Source organism: Gastrolobium bilobum, unplaced genomic scaffold (assembly GCF_033153095.1).
Source record: "Gastrolobium bilobum isolate Gb01-03AN ecotype WA unplaced genomic scaffold, APGP_CSIRO_Gbil_v1 utg455, whole genome shotgun sequence".
NCBI classification, from domain to species: Eukaryota; Viridiplantae; Streptophyta; class Magnoliopsida; order Fabales; family Fabaceae; genus Gastrolobium; species Gastrolobium bilobum.
The window spans coordinates 53,809-77,125 of NW_026896178.1; the positions used below are offsets into that span (position 1 = coordinate 53,809).

At 33.6% G+C, this 23,317-nt stretch overlaps 2 protein-coding genes across 2 annotated transcripts; one reads left to right on the forward strand and one right to left on the reverse strand.

Annotated features, from left to right (window-relative positions):
• Positions 1-1,000: 1,000 nt before the first annotated feature.
• LOC133298132 (uncharacterized) lies at positions 1,001-2,340 on the forward strand. The gene is made up of 4 exons (XM_061497370.1): positions 1,001-1,140; positions 1,244-1,362; positions 1,680-1,783; positions 1,913-2,340. The coding sequence occupies exons 1-4, from the start codon at positions 1,089-1,091 to the stop codon at positions 2,049-2,051; spliced, it is 414 nt and encodes a 137-aa protein (XP_061353354.1). The 5' UTR covers positions 1,001-1,088; the 3' UTR covers positions 2,052-2,340.
• A 5,624-nt stretch (positions 2,341-7,964) lies between these two features.
• On the reverse strand, positions 7,965-17,221 carry LOC133298131 (signal recognition particle 9 kDa protein-like). The gene is made up of 5 exons (XM_061497369.1): positions 16,944-17,221; positions 15,923-16,112; positions 15,681-15,749; positions 9,237-9,330; positions 7,965-8,256 (listed from the first exon to the last, which is right to left on the reverse strand). Exons 2-5 carry the CDS (start codon positions 15,992-15,994, stop codon positions 8,180-8,182), a joined length of 312 nt encoding a protein of 103 aa, XP_061353353.1. The 5' UTR covers positions 15,995-16,112; positions 16,944-17,221; the 3' UTR covers positions 7,965-8,179.
• Between the last annotated feature and the right edge of the window lie 6,096 nt (positions 17,222-23,317).

Genomic DNA, 23,317 nt, shown 5'->3' on the forward strand with positions numbered 1-23,317 from the left:
AGGGTCTGAATAATTTTGATAGTTGATTTTATTTATATCTGATCATATTTAATTTTTTTAATCATGTAAATTATCATATACAACTGATCAATGGGTAAGAATGAATATAACACTTATTAATGTAGGAAAAACCTATCCTAAAATAAAAATTAATTGATACATTAATTGGGTGTATATTGTAATCTCTGTTAACGATGATGAAAGAAGAAAGAAAAAAAAAAAGATATATTTATGTAGGGCTTTACTTCTCTCATGTTGTAGGAGAGAAGTTATCTTATGTTGTGAGATAAATTAAGTGGGGTTCACCAATTTTTAAAAAAGAAAAAAAAGTGAAACACGTCTTTTTATGTGAGTGTAACATAAGAGATGAATCTTATGTAACATAAGAGTATAATTTTTCATTTATGTAATGTTTTGTAAGAGTTACTCAAATGTATATGTATAAATTCAAACACAAACTTGACTTTTAATTTTAGGATTAACACCAATAATCTATGAATTCAAACAGAAGACATGAATAATTACCAATAAGTGGAACCACAAGATTTAGATCAACAGTGCCATATTTACCTGTTGAAAGGGAGAAGGCCAACAGCAGAAAATTAAAACCAAAAACTGCGGGTGATATCACCACCTTGTTTTCTAATTCTGTGGGCTACCTGAGCTGAAACCTAGAATTTTCAATTATTTTATGGGATTTTCGTTTGTCATGCAACATGACATGACAAAGTTTTTCACAAACACAATATTTCGTGAAGCTTATAATTTATGAAAAAAAAAAAATAAGCATGAAAAATAAATCTCTACAACATGACATGATAACTTTTCTTACCACGTAATTCTTATAAAACCCTTATTTTATTCATCGGGATCGTAGGATAAGCTTTGATATTTTAAGTGGGACCATTACACCATTCATTAAGAAAAAAAAAATGGATAAGGGATAAGACCAAAAAATATAAGCACACCTCACTAGCTCTGTATAAAATATTATAAAGCTGTGAAGATTAACAAAGTAGGTTTATCTATTTATAAAGACATTGGGGATACTGATAGTGTGATACATTACAGAACAAAATTTAGCAACAATGGGTTCTCTTATGGCAGGATGGCACTCTTCCCTCTTAGATCCTAAATCAGGTAATGTACCAATGAATATGCTTTGTGCATAGGCCTTTTGTAGAGTAGCCATATTAAAAAAGTAGTGATTTCTGATGATGGGAAAACTTTTCAAATGTTTCAGCTACACTTAAAAGGAATCGTTCACTCACCAAAGATGAAATTGATGCTTATTGGAGATCAAAGAAGGAGATAGAGGAGGAACACCTTAAAGCTATTTCTAATCTTTCAGAGACTACTCAGGTTTGATATTGGAACCTCTACATGCCACTGCTCTCTCTGCTTTCTTTTTTTCTCTCGTGTTTGTATATGGTGGTAAGGGGGCGAATCGGAGTACTGGTAAAATTGTTCCTTCATGAGATGTGTTTGAATTCAGGAAACAGCTTATTTGCAATTATGTAAAAATAACACAGCGTATAAAGATTTTCTCCATTCCACAGTCGTAGTCAGGTTTAAAGGGAAGGTCTTTTTTTTTTTTTGGTTTTGTTTGTATATGGTGGTAAGAAAAAAGAAAAATAAGCTAGCTCAAATTTGCGATGTTTATGATGCATCCTGGACAGGTTACAAAATACAAGGAACCTGAGAAGAAGTTTCAGAAGTCAATCACCATGCCCATGGCCAAAGTTGACACAAGTTTGGAGCATCTTATTAAGAAAAATGGATGGTAAAATTACTCTTTACAATTATAATTGTACAATTGATTCACTAGTTTTACACTTTTATTGTTATTTTTCAATGAAGTGCTCTGAAACATGTAGAATTTCAATTTATATTTTGGATATGGGTTTTGAAGGTGGACAAAAAGTAGCTGGGCATTTTTGAATGAGCCTCCAGTGACTGAAGCTGCGTCCAACAAGTATGCATCTCAGTTTAATGTTGCCAACAACTCGGGATCATCAAAGTTGAACCCCGGAGATGGAATTAGTGCTTGATATGAATCTAACTAAGCTACTCAACCCTGTATATATATATATTCACTAGTTTTGGTTTGGTGTCTGTCTAGATCAATATAATATAATATGAGTAGTGTGGAACAAATATTGGGCTCTTTCTTCGAGTCCATGACATTATGTGAGAGGCTTGATGTATCATAGATCTGGCTGCCAGTTCTAGCTTTCTGGTTATAGTTCTGCAAATCATGTGTGTTTTCTGGTTTGTTTGTAAGAGGGTAATGAAAAGTCCAAACAAATTTTTACTAGGGAAAAAATATCCTATGTGTGAGTGACTTTGATGTTCTAATTATTTGCAAGCATTACTTCTTGTTTGCTAGCTGCTATGTTATCCTGCTGTAAAATATTCCTGCAAATTATTTCGAGGAAAATGTAGTTCGTGCTGAAAGTTAAGAAAATTAGAGCAACTTAGAAAATAATAAAAGGGTTTGCATTCATCATTCAACATAAAAAAAAAAATTTCTACACATATAATATTTTGTGGGGTTAGTATTTTTTGAAGTAAGAAAAAAAAATAAGACACCGAAAATGAATCTTTATAACATAAACATAATTATTTTTTTTACAACATAATATAAAATTGAATAATAAATGTATAAATATTTGAGAAAGCCAAAAGCAAATGCAAAATGCAAAAAGTCAAAAGCATTGATAAGACCGAAGTCCCATGTCACTTTAATGACCAAACAACAAAACTATTAAAAAAATTTAAAGAAGAATAAATCTTCTTACATTATATTTTATATAAAATTTTATGCTTACTTTTTATTAATATTTTCATTAATACCGTTTGGTACACAGATTTTTTTTGAATTTTCGAAAAATTAAAATTTTTAAAATTTTAAATTTTCAAATATTATCATAAACTAAATGTAAAAATCATATTTTTAAAAATCAAAACTACAGGACAAATAAAAAAAATTTCTGTCCTAAACGCTCCATTACTGTTTTTGGGTAAAATTTAATCTACCTGGGATTTCGTTACTATTTAATTTGGCTTTGATACTAAAGTTGTGAATGGTATGGAAGAGCTGAAAACTCTTTGTAAAGATTTTCTTATCAATGGATCAGATGATAAATCATAATAAATAAGCTGACGCTGTATCTCAACTCAAAATCTTAAAACTGAAAATTTATGGATCTTTTGCACTTATATAGTCTTCACTTGATTCATGTTTAATCGATGTGAATTTCACTACTGTTCACATTTGAATATTTCAAACACAAATTCATAAAATGATTATTCTAATCTATGAATGAAACTTAAATATGTTAACCCAACAACGTTGTTTTGTATTTGCTAAACAACCCAAGGCATCAATTCAAATTCATCGCACCAACATAAACGAGATATTTACAATTTAGGGAAAAATTCATGAATCCCCTGTGGTTTATTTTTTTAACACTTATATTTTTATACTTTTTTTTATCAATTACTCTCATTTTTTTTCATCGAAATTCACTTTTAGTAATTGAATTAACTTGCCCATTTTACCCATATTTCATAACACGGTTATTTTATCATTTGAGTTGTCTTCAACTTATGAGTCAAACAACCCAAATTGAACCTCTTTGCAACGTGAATTGAAATCCGGTGTTTTTTAAGCCATTCTTACATCAAAATTGATGACTCAAAATACAAAAATGCTAGAAATCTTATGTCCTTATGATTTCTAACTTTAATTTTCATAGAAAAAAATATATATTAATCATTGCCTTGAAATCAAAATCCTTTTATGAAACATAATCTAAAACTAAAACGCAAGGCAGAGGTATCATATGCCTGATACCAAATGATAGATATAAGACTCAAACTATCTAGTCATGTTTCTTATAACTAAATATCAATTAGATTAATACACACACACAAAAAGGGATCAAAATATGCCTCTTGTCATTATTATGTTTTTTTATTTCTCTGGATTTGAGTTTAATGACTCTTCTAAATTATTTTTCTTATGCCTTAGAGGCAGTTATGTGCAATTTTCAATAGTAAGGAGTCTTTGATTTGACATGAAATGAAGAGGAAGCAATGTTCGATGGTTGTGTGGAGTTGACAGTTTCTAAACGACCAACTCTTAACTTATTCATTGGTTTATTAGCAACGAGGGAGGAAATCAAACATACACATTGCTTCATGAACTTAGATAGAGAAGTTCTGTTGTTACATGAGTAACCTCCTAACTGAAATAGAAACATAAAACAATTGTAAAATGGCCAAATTATCTCAATTACTAATGAAGTTAAAGATGGATTTGAATAGGAAAAATCCCAGGAAAGTAATTGACAAAAAAAAAAAAAAAAAACATAGGGTTACGTATAAGTGATAAAAGAGTAAACTATGTATAGGAGGGTTTATGAACTTTTTCCAATTTTTTAAGTCATGTTCTAGCACTCGAAATTTACTTTTTGGTCACGCTTAGTTAATCAGTTATTAAGCATTTAAGATGGATAATTATACTCAGAGGCAGACCGAGAAATTTTTATGGTGGAGGCCGAAAATAAAAATAAAAGTACCTACAATAAAAAAATAAGCATAATATAAAAAGTTTGAAAGAATTTTATTATAAAAATCAAGGACAGTTCACTTAACTCTTATTCTACATTTTTTTTATATTGTTAAACTCTTCTACAATTGAATCTGTGCTAAAATTCAAAATAATTTTTTTTTCAATATATGTAATCACAGAATCATAAAAAATTTGGTTTTCCATTGGATTTTGAAGTTTGCTCTTGATTATATATTTTCAAGACCAAGAAAGCTCGTTCAGTAATTTTTGTAGAAATTTGGAGAGTAAGTATAAGTGACTATTGTATTACTAAGCATTGAAGTTATGAATACTAAATAGTTATGAATTGAAATTACCGTGTTACTGTTTCATATTATGAAGTTATGAATCCAATCAATGATAGTGTCAAATGATTGAAAAATATCAAGATGTATATTTTTGTATCATTTTGTTTTTTTCAAAATGAAATTTTTTTTTTCTTTAATTTCAAATAGAACAAGTTAAGATTATAAACACACCTAAAATTACTTACTTTATGTCGCCTTTGATTTATGATGCAAGGACCAAGAGAAATCATTTTTTTAAGCAAATGAAACAATAACTCTGTCACACTTTGATTTAGTGAGGAAAAAAAGAAAAAGAAAATAGAGAGAAACAAAAGCCATAGAATGAGAAAACAAGGGATAATTGGGTGGTAGATTGGATATTCTTTAAGTTTATTTTTATTTTATTTAAAAGAAAGGCTAATTTTTAGCTCTAATAACCCCTCTCTATATATATATTAATAAAATAATTCAAAATTTAAGGAGGAGAGGTGGCCAACCCTAGCTCCTCCCTAGGTCCGCGTATGATTGTACTTATGGAGAACTAATCATTTAATGTAAATTAATTAATATAAGTTTTTGGGTTTTATATTTCTCAAGTCACGTGAGAATTAAAATCTCATGTTGTAGAAACAAAAAGCATGTGAGACCCATATGTTAGATAAAATTATGTGTGAGACCCATGTTAGTACGAAAATCGAAGAGTGTGTAGGCAAATTTTAATTCTCATGTTGAATGAGAATTATAAAACCCTAAGTTTTTATATTGAAAGAGTTTAACAATTTATTAAAGGGAAAAAGTTTATCCTCCAATTTCAAAATGACATTCTTTTAGAATTTAAAAAAAATACAGGATATTTCAAAAAAATTACTAATAATATTAATATAAGAGAAAAAGAAAACCAAATACTTAAGTTTTCTTCGGTATTAAAAAAAGGAAATAGAAAATATAATTAAAAAATCAAGAATTATCACATACATAATTTAATATCTTATAAATAAATTTTTTATTTTTCTAAAAAAATTTAGCCATTCATTAATTACACGACTAATTCAATTCTAAATTTTGTTAGACCCAAGTAAAAATACATATGAATAAAGAGGAAGGTTATATTTATAAAAAAATTTCTAACAAATTTACAAACTATACTAAGTATGACTGGTACTTCAATCAAGAGTATATAACTTACAAATTATACATAGTGTAGTTTGTAAACAAAAAATTTGTAAATATAAAATTTCTCCGTAAATAAATGTAAAACCACAAAAATGTTAGCAAATTAACATACATGCTTTCACATTTAAAAAGAAACATCTTTTATACAGGGATGACAAAAATGTGGGACTTAGGAATGTCCATTACTTCAAATATCCTTCTTTTCACTGATAATTGATACCAAAAGGATGAGTTGAATCCTTTTGGCATCTTGCTTAACTGTTCACAAGATTAGGCAGAAACTTGTCCAGGCATGTTGGAGACTATTGTCAACCTTGTATTGACTTTCCCACAATATATCCTTGTCATCCACGGAGTGCTAGTTAAGTTTTGATATGTCTGAGTGTGGTTAGATTAGAAAAAACATTTTGATGCTCTGCAGTTGTTGGTTTATACATAAACATACGGTTTAAGATAATCTGTTGAGCACGTGATCAAGTACAAAAATGTTCCATTTAGCATTGGAAAGCAAGTAACAGCTTTAGAGCTGTCCAGCCACGAACAACCTTGGTCTCTCTCTTTGTTAAAGAATTATATTTTCTCATGCAATAGGAGATAGGATATTTCATATTGCACTCACAAACTTATGTGGGTCCCACTATACAGGAAAAAAAGAAAAGAAAAATTAAAATGGACCCTATTTGAGTATGTAGGAGAGACTTATTGTCTACTATCACATGAGGCTAATATTTCCCTAATTACTTAGTTTATGGCAATTATTCGTTTTCTTCTAAGTTTTTGTCTACCAAATGTAGTGATATATGTTTCTTTAGTTTTTAACGGAGAAAACGGGGGGGAAGTCTGGAATTCCCAAGGACTGAAACTTCGAAGAATATCCCCATTTGTTTGAGCCAGAAAGGTTGTATTTGAGGTTGTGTACCTCTGTTTCTTAGGTGGGGTACAAGCGTTTTTATAGATAAATAGGTCACCCTCACGATAGAAGCTACAATTCTTTTATTTGCTCGAGTTTGTGATTCTCACAGTTATTGGTCTTTTATTTCAGCATCTTATGGCCCAATCTCTTGCTTTATTTAAGGAAACTTTCAACTGTCTTGATCGACGAAGGGAGTTCCAAAGCTCAAGGTTCTGGATGTATATATATGTTGTCAAGTTTGTGAGTATCATAAAGTTATTTTGATTGCATTAAATTTAAAAATTATTTGGGGGCAATAGCAGGCTCCATTATCATCCCTATTTCCTAACCCGAAACCAAATGCAACATGAAATATATTTCCCTCCTTTGGAATACACACATTTTCCCACTGCCTTAATTACGAATTTGATAGCACTTAGCAGCCTATTGCAAATATGCCAAAAAGAGTGGCATGGAAATGTGAAAATTTGTAGTCATTGTATAATTTGATAAGAACCCTTGTTGCAAAAATTGTCCACAGCACTGTAGTATAAATAATAAGTTGGGAAGTAAACAGTATCACAATTTCTATGACAAATGAATAATTTTGTTTTATTCTTAACACAGCTAGATCGATGTCTTATTAAAACAGCCATGGCTATTAACAATAATCCAACAACCGAGAAACCAAAATTCCAGATTAAGTTGTCAGAACTTGACTCTAGTTTTTTAATAACAAAAAAGTTAGCAAATTGATTAGCAGCTTCAAATTTTCTAATAGCAATGATCTTTAAACATGGCCAGCTAATGTCTTGAGCCTTGAACATTTTCCACGCCCCTCTTTCTCTCTTTCTGACGCGCAAGATTTTGTATTATAAAGCTTACTTATATGCCCAAGAAATTGCAAAGAGTCAGTTTCTCAAACTCCAACCGGTGACCTTACGATCACAAGAATCAAGGTAATACTTAAGTAACAATAGCAATGTTAAAGGTAATGCCAATTTGTCAATGATATGTGAATAATTTTGTTGTACGCAAAACCATACCCAAGATTAATTAACATACGAGAGACGAATTCAGAAAACAAAAAATTCTGCAAATGCAATCAAGGCATTGCTGTAAGATTTTGGAAAGGGGTAAAAAAGTCTATCAAATCATTACTGATTTCCTACGATACATGAAGATCTTTTAGACAGCCAGACATATCAGTTATTGCTTCCTCCCTCTTCCTCTTTTGGTCGGTTGTGCATCCATTTGTTCTTTCCCAGTGACTTCTGATAGATCCACTGCAGAATTAGAGGATTTAAAAAAAAAAAAAAAAAAAAAAAAAAAACAGTGAGAAAATCCTGTAGGCAAGATGAGGCAGTAAAAGACCCTAAAGGAAGATGAGACAGGAAAAGACCCTAAGGAGACGTTTGGTTGAGGAGAAATTTTATGAATAATAGGAAAATGATATTCATAGGGAAATGGTAGAAAATGGTAGGAAAAGGAGTTTGGTAGGAAAATATAAAAAAAAGTTATTTGGTTGAAAAAAATTTAACCGGAAAAATTAAGTAACTTTTATAAAGTCTATGTTTGGTTGTAGATAAAATATAGATGGAAAAAAAGTTGATATTACGAAAATATCCCTGTTTATAAAAAAAATTTGAAAAGCATGACCAGTGTCTTTTTAGTTTTTTTTTTTGTGGCTTCCATTTTAATTTGGATACTAGGTAGGAGGATTAGTTGGTTGGTTGACATCCTGCATAGTTTATTTGGCCGGCTAACATGCAATAATATCATGCAATAATACCTATGCAAATTGTTTCGGTGGGATAATCATTTAGGTAGCCATATATTCCAAATGTTTAAACCAAACAAAGACATCCAATTATCCCACTTCTCAAATACCCATCTATCTCAACATAATCCTCCAACCAAACACCCCCTAAAGGTTTCATCAATGTACGCCTTGTAACTTTCATAACCTTTAAGCATGGGTACCAAGAAGCACTAGTTTACAATTGAAAAAGGTTGCAGTTTAACATGCTATCAACTCCATGCACCACAGAACTTTTGAGGAAAAATTTATTCGCATCCTAAGCTGGCTAACACCTTTAACATGCACTCATCTTTAAAGTTTTACTCATTATTCTTTCCCAAGATTTCAACATTTAAAAAAATTACAGGAAAATGATTTCAAAATCATTTCACTCAAATATATATATCCCTCTGCAAGTAGGTGCCCAAATGTATCCTTATCAACAAAGCATTACAAAAGACATACCTTCTGGTCCCCGAGCCATCAATGAAAAGAATATATTATTCAGTTTTTCCATCTTTTTAGCCTCTTGTGTTTGGTCCGTCTTATACTTCAGACACTGGTCAAAAACAATAACAATCACTTTTGGATCAATTATATGTACGATGTGACTTAGACGGCAATTGGGAGAGTAGAAGAAAAGAATTTGTTCAAGTCAAGAAATATGCAATGGCACATAACTGCATCCACGGGCTTCACACAAGTGACAAAAATTATATTCTATTCAAGAAAAATGGCCAGCAAAAAGTGTAGTCATGACAATTTATTGATGCAAGGAGTCACATCTTGCATACTTATACAGTTATGTCATCCATCAATAATGGACAACTTGTAATCCATCCTCAGTAGTTCCCAGAGGCAAAAGGAATATAAAGATTTATAGTGCAACAGTAAATCAGTTCCACTGAATTAATTCCTTCGCTAGTGGAGATTCCTAGAGATAGCAGCATGCCATCATCCTTAGTATAAGGCATAAGATGCCATATAAATCATCAGTTTGTTGGTGTAACAGGGTAACCTAGAGCCTAATCTGTCTTCACTCTTCAGTTTATCAGTCAAATGAAGAGGAGGAAGAAGAGAGGATGTTGTGGGTGGGGGGTTTTTTTTTTTTTGGGGGGGGGGGGGGGGGGGGGGGGGGGGGGGGGGGGGGGGGGGGAGTGAAAAAATAAGCATCAAATGAATATGTAGTTACAATATTTTCCTGTTTCTGGGTTTAACTACTATTCATCATCTGAAGGTTTGGGGGGTGGGGAAGCCTTGCAACCAGAACCCTTACATGCAATAACTCAAAATATATATTTTGAATATAAAAATTTGGAAGTAATAAATATACAGATTACTACAGATAGAAGCTATTTAGCAGATTTATATCATCCCAATGCCATGACTCAGACACAGACTTTTGAAATTATTATTTATAAAAAGTTAAATGGATATATGCTTGGAAGCAGCAAAACCCATGGTAAATAATCAAACCGTTTAACTACTGTTCAATGACCTCATGACCCTATATAATATATAAAGAACCAATTCAACCCAAAGCTTAAGCTGTTAGGTAATGACCTTTTTAATGGTTTATATTATTCTTTAATACATCCCCTCACACAAGAGCCCTTTGGACTTGAAGCGTAGATATTGCACAGGCCCAATTTTTTATTTACCTTGTGCTTTTATTTAATTCCACTAGAAAGTGAGGGTGATGAGGATTGAACTTGTAACCTCATGGTCAATTAAGCTCTCATACCATGAAAAGAATCAATTCAACCCAAAAGCTTAAGCTGTTGAGTGATGGCCTTTTTAATGGTTTATATTATTCTCTAACATAACACAACCTTGAACAAACATGGTGTCTTAACTTGAATATCATCTAAACGATTAACAATGCTTCCAAGCTTTACTTTCCATATTTGCATACAATGGTGTGATATCATAATATGTTTAAAGTTTGAAAAGAGAAAAGAACAGATAAATCAGCAGTGCTCATGACCAAACTAGCATCCTACAAAAACCTTCAATTTACATACATCCCTATTAAGGATTAGTTCACCAAAAAACAAGTAAAATATATCATATAGTGATGTTGTTTCTGGCTGGCCTTCAGCAAGTGGACGTTATCCTGTGTATTTTAACACTTAGCAACTTGCCCAAGGATGTAGGAACAACACCAATCAACAGTGACTTTCTAGCATTCGTTTTACTTGTTCAAATCTAGATGCTAAATACGGAAGGAACAATTCCTCAGCTGTAGTACATGTAAATTGAAACTCTAAGGAAGAGAGAGTCATATCATAACCATAAAGGAGCATTCACTAGTAAAAAAATGGATGGGTAGTATTGGTCAATAAACATATTGATGGGTATCCTTAATTTGATTAATGAAAACAAGCGGCAAGGTATTTAGGGCTCTGTTGAACATCTCCTCAGAGGGCATTTACAATTTGGAATGTTGAAACCAGTTCTGCATTTCTCTGTCTTTACCCATAAAATCCATCACATTCCACCGGGGAAGAAGCTACATTGTAGGATTCACTTGTCTTGATTTCAATATGATGGAAGGCCTCCTATAGTAAGAATTTATACTAGGAAGGGACACAAAGGGTTGGGCTCCTCCCAGCAGGTCAATCATGCATAAATCACCATGTAGAAATGTGAATGCAGTTACTAATAAGCAGTTCTATGCAGTTATGGTGCAGTTACTGTAGTGTAGTTGATAATTGCAGTTATATAGGAGTATAAAATTGTAGGAATAACCAGAAAGTAGGCACATTTTAGACAGATTGTAAGTGTGTAAGTGGGAGAGACCAGTAGCCTTTCTAATGTTCTGGATGCTGTACTTATCATCTTTGTATTCCATGTATTTTCTGTAAGAATATTACCATTTAAGATATTTCCTTCAGAATATTGTTATCTATATCTTCTCTCCTATCATATTCAGAGCTCCCATCCAGGGGAGCTTTTGAAAGTAACCATTCACAGAATGGAATCTCATTTTGAAGTATTGAAAGACAAGATTGCACAATAGACTACAAAACATGAATCTCATCTTCGCCAAATGGAGGAAACTAAAGTGGAGGTGCTTCGACTCCTTTGAGGAATCTTGCAACATGAAGATCAACGAGGAGAATCCAGAATGCACGAAGGTGGACCTACTCTGAGTCATGATGGACTTGGTACAGACTATGGTGGTTTAGGATAAGATCCATATGGTTGGCTCAACAGAGCAGAGCACTACTTTCGTGTGAATCCACTAACAAAAGGAGAAAAGTTACCAGCCGTTATGTTGGTGCTTGAAGGTAAAGCACTCAACTGGTTCCAATGGCGGATAATCCCTAAGAAATGCTCTTGGGGTTATGGCAAGTAAGCCCAATGGCAAAACACCACGACGATTTTGAGAGGATTGCAAGACTGTTACGCTTAGCTGACAAAGATGTTTTTCGTGGAACCTGGTTGAATAGACTCGAAAGAACTCCGGGCAGAACTAAAAGTTCACTGACTTGCATAATTGACGGAACCAATGGATCTCGCAGAACTCGTTGAAGCACAGAACGTAACTTTCTGAGAAGCAGGAACTGCACATTACAATTGGGTTGGATCTGGAAGCTGAACAAACCCTGTGACCTATTCTACCCATCACACCCAAACATCAATTGGACCAATTAAACAATTCCCCATGGCCCGGACTACAGCTGGCCCAGTAACCCAAACAATCAGCCATCGCAATTACTTATCGTCAAGAGTAGCAGAAAGCACTGCCAACAATTCATGGCCAATTTCCAAACGACTATCTTTGGCAGAATTCAATGACAAAATGCAGGAGGGTTTGTGTTTTTGTTGTGATGAGAAATTTTTCCCTGGTCATCGCTGTAAAACCCAGCAAATACATGTGCTATTGATGGGAGAAAATGCAAACAATGATGGAGAGGTTTAGGCCGAACAATCTGCGCCAGCAAATTAAGAGAGTTTTATTGATATCAAACAAGTAAAATCTACACTGCAGTTGTCCATTCATAGCCTGAAGGGAACAACCTCTAATCAAACTTTGAAGCTTTGGGGTAAGAATAAAGAAGCAATTGTCATAATAATACTTATTGATTGTGGGGCTTTTAGTAATTTTATTTGAACAAATATAGTTCAAAAATTGGGACTCAAGGTGACTGACAATCCAAAATATTATGTTGAAGTAGGGGCTGGCTACCGAATACCTTGTCAAGTAGCATGTGAGGATGTTTCTATTTTGTTGCAGGGACTTCATATTAAACAGAATCTGTTTCTGTTCAAGGTTTTTTTTTTGTTTTGGGGGGGGTGCTGATGTGGTATTAGGACTTGAGTGGTTGAGGAGTCTTGGGGATATCAAAGCAAAACTTAAGGAGTTAACTTCAAATTTTGAAAAAGGAAGAGAAGAGGTGGTTTTAAAGAGAGAATCTTCATTTAAGGCTCTGAAGAAGGCATAGCAGAATGATGGCAAAGGATACTACATAGAACCCTGTAGGGGACTGATGGAACCCTTTTTTTATAAATCTGAAATTGCAGAAAACATAAATGGAGCCAAGCTCCTTACAAAATAAAATGCAGAAAATAAACCCCTAGAGACCTCAACTCCCAGAGTATCCCCAAATTTCTCCACTAACCAATTCTAAATTCATGCATACCCACACTACACACACTGCCTATCCTTTATCCTATACTTTAGGAATATTCTAGAATAGCTTCATAACAAACTAACTAATTCACTAACTAGGCCCATGGCCCATCAGGGACAAAGTAAACACAACAGTATAGGAGGATCTTGAAGCACTTCTACTGGAGTTTGTAGACATATTTCAACCACCACAAGGATTAGCTCCTATTACGAAACAAGATCATGTAATCACACTTGAAGGAGGAGAAGTGCCAAACATTCAACCTTACAGGTATTTTCATTACCAAAAGACTGAAATTGAGAAATTGGTGAATGAAACGCTGTCATACAGTATTGTTAGACCAAGTATTAGTCCCTATTCAAGTCCTATCATATTGGTTTAAAAAACAAAATGGAGGCTGGAGGTTATGTGTTGATTATAGAGCTTTGAATAAGTAGACAATCCCTGATAAATTTCCTATACAAGTCATTGAGGTGCTTTTGGATGAATTAGGAGGTTCTCAAATATATTCAATATTGGATTTGAAATATAGTTATATGAATGAAAGAAAGTGATATTCCCAAAACAACATTCCACACTAATGAGGGACATTATGAATATCTAGCAATGCTGTTTGGTTTGACCAATGCTCCTTCAACATTTCAAACTCTTAAGTCTTATGAATGGTTTGTTGAAGCCTCTTCTAAGGAAGTCAACTTTGGTGTTCTTCGATGAAATACTTATTTACAGTGCTGACCCCTCAATCTCATCTTAGACTTTTGAGCGAAGTATTTCTAATCATGAGAGAGCATAAATTGGTGGCAAATAAGAAGTGTTGTTTTGGCCAACCTCATGTTGAGTATCTTAGACACATTATTTCAAAGGAGGTAGTGCAGGTTGATCCGAAAAAAGGTAGAAGCTATGCTTAATTGGCCTACTGCAAAGGTTATCAAAGGTCTAGGGGTTTCCTTGGGTTAACTGGTTACTGCTGAAAGTTTGTTTGTGATTAAGGTATATTAGCAAAGCCTTTAACAGATTTACTCAAAAACGATGGTTTCCAATGGGGGGCAGAGGCACAAATGGGTTTTGAAACTCTCAAGGCAATGAGCAGTATGGTTCTGGCTTTACCGGATTTCACCAAGACATTTATTGTCACTACTGATGTATCCAGAAAAGGTATTGGTGTTGTTCTTATGCAGGAAAATAGGTCTATAGCCTGTATTAGTCAATGCTTCTCAAATACATCCCAAAAGAAATCGGTTTATGAAAAAGAACTCATGGCTATTGTACTCGCAGTGCAAAAATGTGGGGAGGCATTTTATTGTAAAAAATGATCAAAGAAGTTTAAAATATCGTAATGACCAATGAATTCTTAGGGAGGAACAATAGAAATGGACATCAAAATTACTTGGATTTGACTTTGAGATTCATTATCAACTTGGTAGGAGAATACTATGGCTGCTGCTTTGTCCATTGTGAAGTTGCTGAATTTAGAAGACTTAAATGCAGAATTGCAATATGATTCCAAATTCCAGGGCATAATGCAGGATCTGTTGATAAACTCTCAAGCTCATCTAAATTTCACTCTTCAAGGAGGTGAACTATTTTATAAAGGCACAATGGTCATTTCTAATGCTGCTGGTCAGATTGAAGTCCTAATTACAGGGAAATCCTTACCCTCTTTTGAAAACACTTGGGAACTCTTATCTACTATCCAACAACAATTTCCAGATTTTCACCTTGAGGACAAGGTGAATGTTTTGAGGGCAAGGATTGATGGAATGCCTCCTATATTAAGAGTTTATACTAGGAAGGGATGCAAAGGATTGGACTCCTCCCAGCAGGTCAATCATGTGTTAATCACCATGTAGAAATGTGAATGCAGTTACTAATAAGCAGATCTATGCAGTTATTGCACAGTTACTGTAGTGTAGTTGATAATTACAGTTACATAGGAGTATCAAATTGTAGGAATAACCAGAAAGTAGGCAGTTTTTAGACAGATTGTAAGTGTGTAAGTGGGAGGGACAGGTAGCCTCTCTAATGATCTGGATGTTGTCACTTATTATCCTTGTATTCCATATATTTTCTGTAAGAATATTACCATGTAAGATATTTCCTTCAGAATATTGTTATCTGTATCTTCTCTACTAACACAATACTTCCAAAAATTGAACACGTACTAACATTCGCCTAATTATGAAGTGAGTCTAGGAAAACAATGGCATTCAACCCTTAAACACAAGCATAACAAAAGGTACATAAAATAATAATAGATAAGAATTAGTACCTCTCGATTGTCGGTGACCTTAAGTACCAATTTGCCATCACAATGCCTGTATTTCATGACATACCGCGTCTATATCACAAATTCAACCCCACAATTATTTCAGTAAAAAAAAAATTAATATAACATAACTTATAGTCTTTGGTTGTGTTGATTTTGCTTTTGTTCTATTTTCTCGGTAACCAGACAAAAGTTAAAGCACAGAACATCATTAAAAAACTGAAAAGCAGAAGAAAGTAACTTACAGAATCAGGATCGGCACGGAACAACTGAATGGATCGGTCAACAAACTCGTCCCACGAAGTTATGTAAACCATTGCAGCTCACACTCACAGAGAATTGTTAATTCAACAAAATGTCTCCAAAATTTTCAAAGGTTTTGTCGAGACTCAGGATCTAGTGAACTGGACCGCATGACGCAAACCCTTATGCTTCCTAAGACGATGCAAACTTCAGCTTTCAAGTATAACACCAAGTGGTTTTGTTTTTCTTATTATTAAATACAATGTTATTAAACTCGACCCGGCCATTGATCCGGTCGAGGTATTGGGTCATTGGTTAAACCACATGACCCGGTAAGGATATGCAAATCGATAAATTATAATAAAAAAACTATAAACATACTCAAATACCTGTACAGAATGATACCAATTCCAAATATTCTAATATAAAAAACAATAAATCACACACCATTGTCCCACAAAAGATCAAACAATCATATAATATTTGTCTCGTCCTTAAACATTTAATATCTATCACAAATCTACAACAATAGCTCTTGTCGCCTTTCATGATTTATGTTCCTTCAACCTACCCCAATCTTCACCATTGCCATTTCCAAAACAACAGATTAATATATTCCGCTGTGACCAGAGGATATTATTCAATATCATGATTCAATCTCACTAACTTAATGTGCACAAAGCTGGATCAATTGATATAGTGAAATTGAAAAGTAATCTTGGACATTTACATCACTATAAATGGCTAGCTGAGGTTCAGAGGAACTTGACACACAACTACTATTGCACTTCAGTTGGAGTTGTCAATTTGAACTGAACAAGAGACACGATTCCCCTCAACCCCAACCCTCTTCAAATAAAGTGCAACAGCTTCTCAACAACTATCATACTAATGCACATCACATCTATATATTTCGTATGCGCCAGATGCTCGACGAAATACCCAAATGGGAAAAAATGCCTCTTTCGTAGACAGACTAAAAAGTAATAACCGTAATCAGAATAAGGCGGGGAGAAATCTTACAGAGAAGATGATGATGATGATGAAATGATAGAGGCGGGGAGAAAACACCGCCGCCAAACGAAGGAGTTGGAGATGCCTCACTCTCTCGCGTAGCTGACAGCACCGTTATTGTTGGAGGCAGCGCGAGAAAAAGCTAAGACGTGGAACTGTCTTCTTCTCGAATAGGCGCAACAGCAGTGATGGAGTTGTCAGGTCCAACCTCTACGTCGCGTGGAACAGGTGGTTGGTGGTCGTCGTTCTCCTTTTCTTCTTCGCCTAGAGCAGCTCTGCTTTGTGTTTTTCCATTGCCATGGTTGATAGTATACTTAAAATCTCAATTTAAATATAGCTTTTTACGATTTTACGATTTTTTTTTAATCAAAACAATTTCATCAAAATTTTAAATGCTTTTACGATTTTACAATTTTTTTCACGTTAGGATTTCACGTTTTATAATTTTTTATCTCCTTCCGATTTTAGATAAAATTTCAATTTTAACTACCATGGTTCAGACTTCACTTCCAGGCTTTTTTTTTTTGGGATAACGACCAAATTACCACTCTTTACCTAAAATATTATCAGAATGCCACAGACATTTTTAAGTGACACATCATTAGTCTTGTTATGCCATGTGGTGAGTTAAGATTGGTCACATAGCACCACCTGATTGACCACGTAACTAGCTATGCAGTGCAACTAGATTACGTCATGTGGTCTATAGTGCTGAGCTATGTGGTATTTTATGTGATCAAAATCATTGGACTGCGTAGCTATTTATGTAGCGGCCGTTGAAACATTCATGTAAAATTATCTATACACTTAAAAAACATGGATCCTTTTTATGTATTAGGCCAAACAAAATAAAAGCTAGTTCGAGTTACGGGTAAGTTTGAAATAATTGGGCGAGGGAATTATATAAAGTTAAGGGATGATTTTATTATTATTGTTTTAACCCATAAGTAATACAATAAAAATGCTAACGAAAAACTAAACCTAATTTTATTCAATTTCTTTTCCTATTCTTTAAAAAAAAAAAAATATTTGACGAACTTTTTTCATTAGATTCTCTACCAATCTCACGTAACTAAATTACGTTAAGCGGTACCAACAAAGTCCAACACAGTTGGTAGATAGATGGGTTCCTTAAGTATGCTGACAGGAGTTCGATCCCTGACCGTGCATATGGAAAAGGCTTTGTTGGGAGAGATTTACCCACTTAATGTGATCTCCCGCCTCGAAAGGATTAGTCTTCGACTGTCGGTGGGAAGATACTTTGAAAAACCAAAAAATTACGTTAAACGGTTTGTTTATATTATTTTCAGTTAGCACTATTCTAACTTAATTCAAACATTATTTATTATATTATATAATCCTTTTAGGACCAATTGATTAACTTCAATATTCTATTTTTCGTTAAGTTTGATTTTTGCTTTTTCTTTTTTTTTTTCTTTTTTTTTGATAACCATAAGGGGTTATGCCCCAATACAAACAGAGATAGCAAAAAGACATAAAAATAGAAGGAAAAAAATGACAGAAAGAAGCCCTGCACAGCTCAAGGAAACTGGAGACTAGAATCTTCAGTTGGTTACAGCAGCCACCAAACCTGGATCTAGAAGATCAGCAGCAAGAAAATTAATTAGTTCCCTTAGAGGAGAAGAAATAGTACGAAGGCCAGGGGGGTCATGTAGTGCCATTTTCCCAATCCTGTCTGCGCACTCATTGCAGATCCTAGGAACATATTTCACCAAAACAGTCCAATCCTTATTGAGAAAATCTCGAATCTTAGCTACCAATGGAAGCTCTCGAGTATCATTACCAATATTGGTAAGAAGGCTTCAGCTTGAAGAGAATCTGATTCCAACAATATACTTTTCCATCCCAAATTCCAAACGAAAGTTAAACCATAGAGAATGGTCCATAGCCACTGGCGGACCCAGCCATGGGCAAATGTCCGCAAGTGCCCACATAAAATTTTGGATTTTTTTTTTTTTTTTTTTTAGCTTTGTAGGTATTTATTTGTATGTTGATTCAATATTTATATTAGGAGTAAATATCATTTTAAGTTTCTAATAAAAAACATGGTCCCCACTTTAGTCTCTTATCAAAAATTAGTCTCGAGGTCCCTACGAAATTCAAAGTGAATCAATTTAGTTAAAATCGTTGTTCCTCACTAATTCAAAAAAGACCTACATTAGTTACTCAAAAAGACTAAAATGAGTTCACTTTAAATTTCATAAGGACTAGGTAACTATTTTTTTTTATAATAGACTAAAGTGAGTACCGAATTTTTTGTTGGAGACCAAAAATGATATTTATTCTTATATTAGTTAGCAACGTACGGAGATGATTAAAATAACGTAGCAACGCTCTCTTCCTCCCCTACCATGTACCCATTCTCACGCTCTCTTCATCTCCTTTGTTTCCTTTCTAGACAAGGCCTTCAATGTGATTTTGCTTGTCTTCTGTACAAATAGTGTTGACTTTTTTATTCACCACTATAAAATAGAATAGGATGATGATGTATGGATGTACTTAAGTATATTTTCATATTTGTTTTGGAGGATTGGTAAGATTTAAGAGAAAAAATGATGGGTCAAAATATTGCCTGCAGCTTGTTATGGAAGCAACTAGATTATGAGCGAGTTTAAGCGTTAACTTAAACTTTTTTTACAAAAAAAATTTGGGAGCACCCGCCACTAAATGTGCGGACATAAACAAATTTTTCTGGGTCCGCCACTGTCCATAGCTCAGCTTGAAAGGGAGAGCAAGAACCTATGAATGCAGAAAAACCACTAATCCAGGCACCCTTGCAGTCTCTTAAAAGACCACCACACGCAACTTTGTTGATAAGAGCAGCCCCATCCACATTCAGCTTTAGAAAACCACAATGAGGAGCCGTCCAAGCAGAAAGCAAATGAGAGCATGAGGGATTCGAACCAGAACAGACTAGATTTCTATTCTTATTACAATACCTGATTTCCTCTATAAACTCAGAAATAATAAGAGAAGGGTTATCCGGTCTCTTGAATTTCTCTTCATGAAGTTCCTTATTTCTCCAAATCCACAAAGAGTTGCAAATATTAAAAAAACAATCCCTCCTTGATCATTTACTTAGGTTCAAGTTAGAAGACATCCAATCCATAAGAACAATGGTTAAAGAAGCCTTGAGGAAGGGGTTGCACAAAAGGTAGGAGCTAAACCTTTTTTGCTTTTGGGCAGTCTCTGAATACATGAAGGCAAGTCTCCACTGTTACAGGGCATGAGGGACAAGCATTCAAGGAACCACTCCACTTGGCTATAAGCTCCTTGGTTGGCAATCTTTCATGCAACATCTTCCACATGAGGAACTTCACCTTCTCTTTCCCTTTTCAATTCCAAATTCTGTCCCAACAGCTATTGGGAGATGAGGAAACCGAACTCAACCAATTGCTGTAAGCTATTTTAACAACTGATTGGCCTGGTTTGTAGTTTTTCCAAGTCAAATTAACTTAAATATTCTATTTTTCGTTAAGTTTGTTTTTTTCTCTCTTTTTTATAACCATAAGGGGCTATGCCCCAATACAAACAGAGATAGCAAAAAGACATAAAAACAGAAGGAAAAAACGACAGAAAGAAGCCCTGCACAGCTCAGGGAAACTGGAGACTAGAATCTTTAGTTGGTTGTAGCAGCCACCAAACCTGGATCTAGAAGATCAGCAGCAAGCAAATTAATTAGTTCCTTTGGAGGAGAAGAAATAGTACGAAGGCCGGGGGGTCATGTAGTGCCATTTTTCCAATCCTGTCTGCGCACTCATTGCAGATCCTAGGAACATATTTCACCAAAACAGTCCAATCTTTATTGAGAAAATCTCGAATCTTAGTTACCAACGGAAGCTCTCGAGTATCATTACCAATATTGGTAAGAAGGCTAACAACTTGAAGAGAATCTGATTCCAACAATATACTTTTCTATCCCAAATTCCAAACGAAAGTTAAACCATAGAGAATGGTCCATAGCTCAGCTTGAAAGGGAGAGCAAGAACCTATGAATGCAGAAAAACCACTAATCCAGGCACCCTTGCAGTCTCTTAAAAGACCACCACACGCAGCTTTGTTGATAAGAGCAACCCCATCCACATTCAGCTTTAGAAAACCACAATGAGGAGCCGTCCAAGCAGAAAGCAAATGAGAGCATGAGGGATTCGAACCAGAACAGACTAGATTTCTATTCTTATTACAATACCTGATTTCCTCTATAAACTCAGAAATAATTAGAGAAGGGTTATCCGGTCTCTTGAAATTCTCTTCATGAAGTTCCTTATTTCTCCAAATCCACAAAGAGTTGCAAAAATTTAAAAAAACAATCCCTCCAATCCCTCCTTGATCTGTTACTTAGGTTCAGGTTAGAAGACATCCAATCCTTAAAAGAACAATGGTTAAAGAAGCCTTGAGGGATTAATATTTAAAGAACATCTTTAAATAAATAATATTACTTTCACTGTTTTTAAAAGTAAAAAAATATTAACTTATAAAAATACCATTTTAACTTTTGTGTGACTTTTGTTTTTTTGTTCAAAAGTTAGGTCTAAATACACACATAAAGTAAAGACCAATTTATTTATTTTTCAAAAAAAACTTCTATGTCATTAACGTTTAAAAAAGTTGTGGATTGTTTACCAAAAAAAAAAAAGTTATGCATTTATTCTCCGACCAAGTTGTTAAAAATAAAAACTAAAAGGAAAAGTTCATAAGACTCTTGTGGTTTATTATTTTGTGATTTACACCCTTATGTTTTCATCTTATCAATTATTTTTCTGTGATTTTTTTATTTAAATTCACCTTTAATACTGTTAATAATTAAGATAACTTACCTATTTTACCCTCATTTTATGTTAATATTTCAGTTAGGAGATTACTCATATAACAATAGAACTTCTTTATGTAAGATCACGTTGCATTGTGTATGGTTATTTTCTCCCTCGTTGCTAACAAACCAATGAATAAGTTAAAAGTTTGCTCATTTAGAAACTGTCAACTCCACACCGAACATTGTTTCATCTTTATTTATTTTTTTAATATTTCAATCGATTTATTATTTTACGACTAGTCCGATTCGTAGCGGGTTTGAGATTAAAACTTTAAATTCTTCCAAAAGATGATACTAGAGAGAATTAAATACATGTTCTCACCCCGCACATGCTCAGTTCCTTAATACTAACTGAACTACCATCCTTTAGTTATTTGATCTTTATTTCATATCAAATCAAAGACTCTTACTATTAAAAGCTGCACATAATTGCCGCCAAGATAATTTAGAAGAGTCATTAAATCCAAATCCAGAGAAATAAAAAAATATAATAATGACAAAGGCAGATTTTGATCCCTTTTTTATTATTATTATTATTATTATTATCATTGTGCGTTAATCTAATTGATATTTAGTTATAAGAAACATAACTAGATAGTTTGAGTCTTATATCTATCACTTGGTATCAGGCATATGATACCTCTGCCTTGCGTTTTTTAGTTTTTGATTATGTTTTTTATCAGAACCGGTTTTATAATTGGGCGATCAAGTGATCTTTTTCTACACAAATGGCTTGGAATCACCTTGAGTTAGAGCATCTTGCAATTGAGCAGCTTTAATCCATGGGTCTTCAATGAAACAAGATGGAAGTGTACCTGCAAGACACTCCGACGCTCAAGTCAGATTTGGTTCAAGCAGGTTTTAATTATGTGGAAGAAGATATGTACCTTTGTGTTAACATGTATATATTTATAGTGGAGAGATGAACAGCTTGAGAGATGATCAGCTTGCAAGTGGTGAGGTATACTTAGAGATGAAGTATTCAGAAAGATATGGTATTTAATATTGATGAGCTTACTTTAATATTGAGGAGCTTGTTGTCATGTAGCCCTTTATTATTATGGAGCTTGATGAGATGAGGTTACAACCTACATTGACTGTCATCCTTTTTTAGTAGTGAAGGCTTTTAATTTGAACATTGTGTTATTACAATATTATTCCAGATGAGTTTCATAAAAGGATTTTGATTGCAAGGCAATGGTTAATTTATTTTTATTTTTATGAAAATTAAAGTTAGAAATCATAACGGATTTCAATTCACGTTGCAAACAAGTTCAATTTGGGTTGTTTGACTCAAAAATTAAAGACAACTCAAATGATAAAATAACAGTGTTATGAAATAAGGATAAAATGGATAAGTTAACTCAATTAATAAAAATGTTAAAAGTAAACATGGATAGAAAAAAATTATAGAGAATAATTGATAAGAAAAAAATATTGAGATATAAGTAATAAAAAATAAACCAAGGTTGCTTTATGAACTTTTCTTTTTTGGTAGTGTTTGGTAGAAGATTTATTTTGTGATTGATGGAAAAGTGTAAGTGGATAT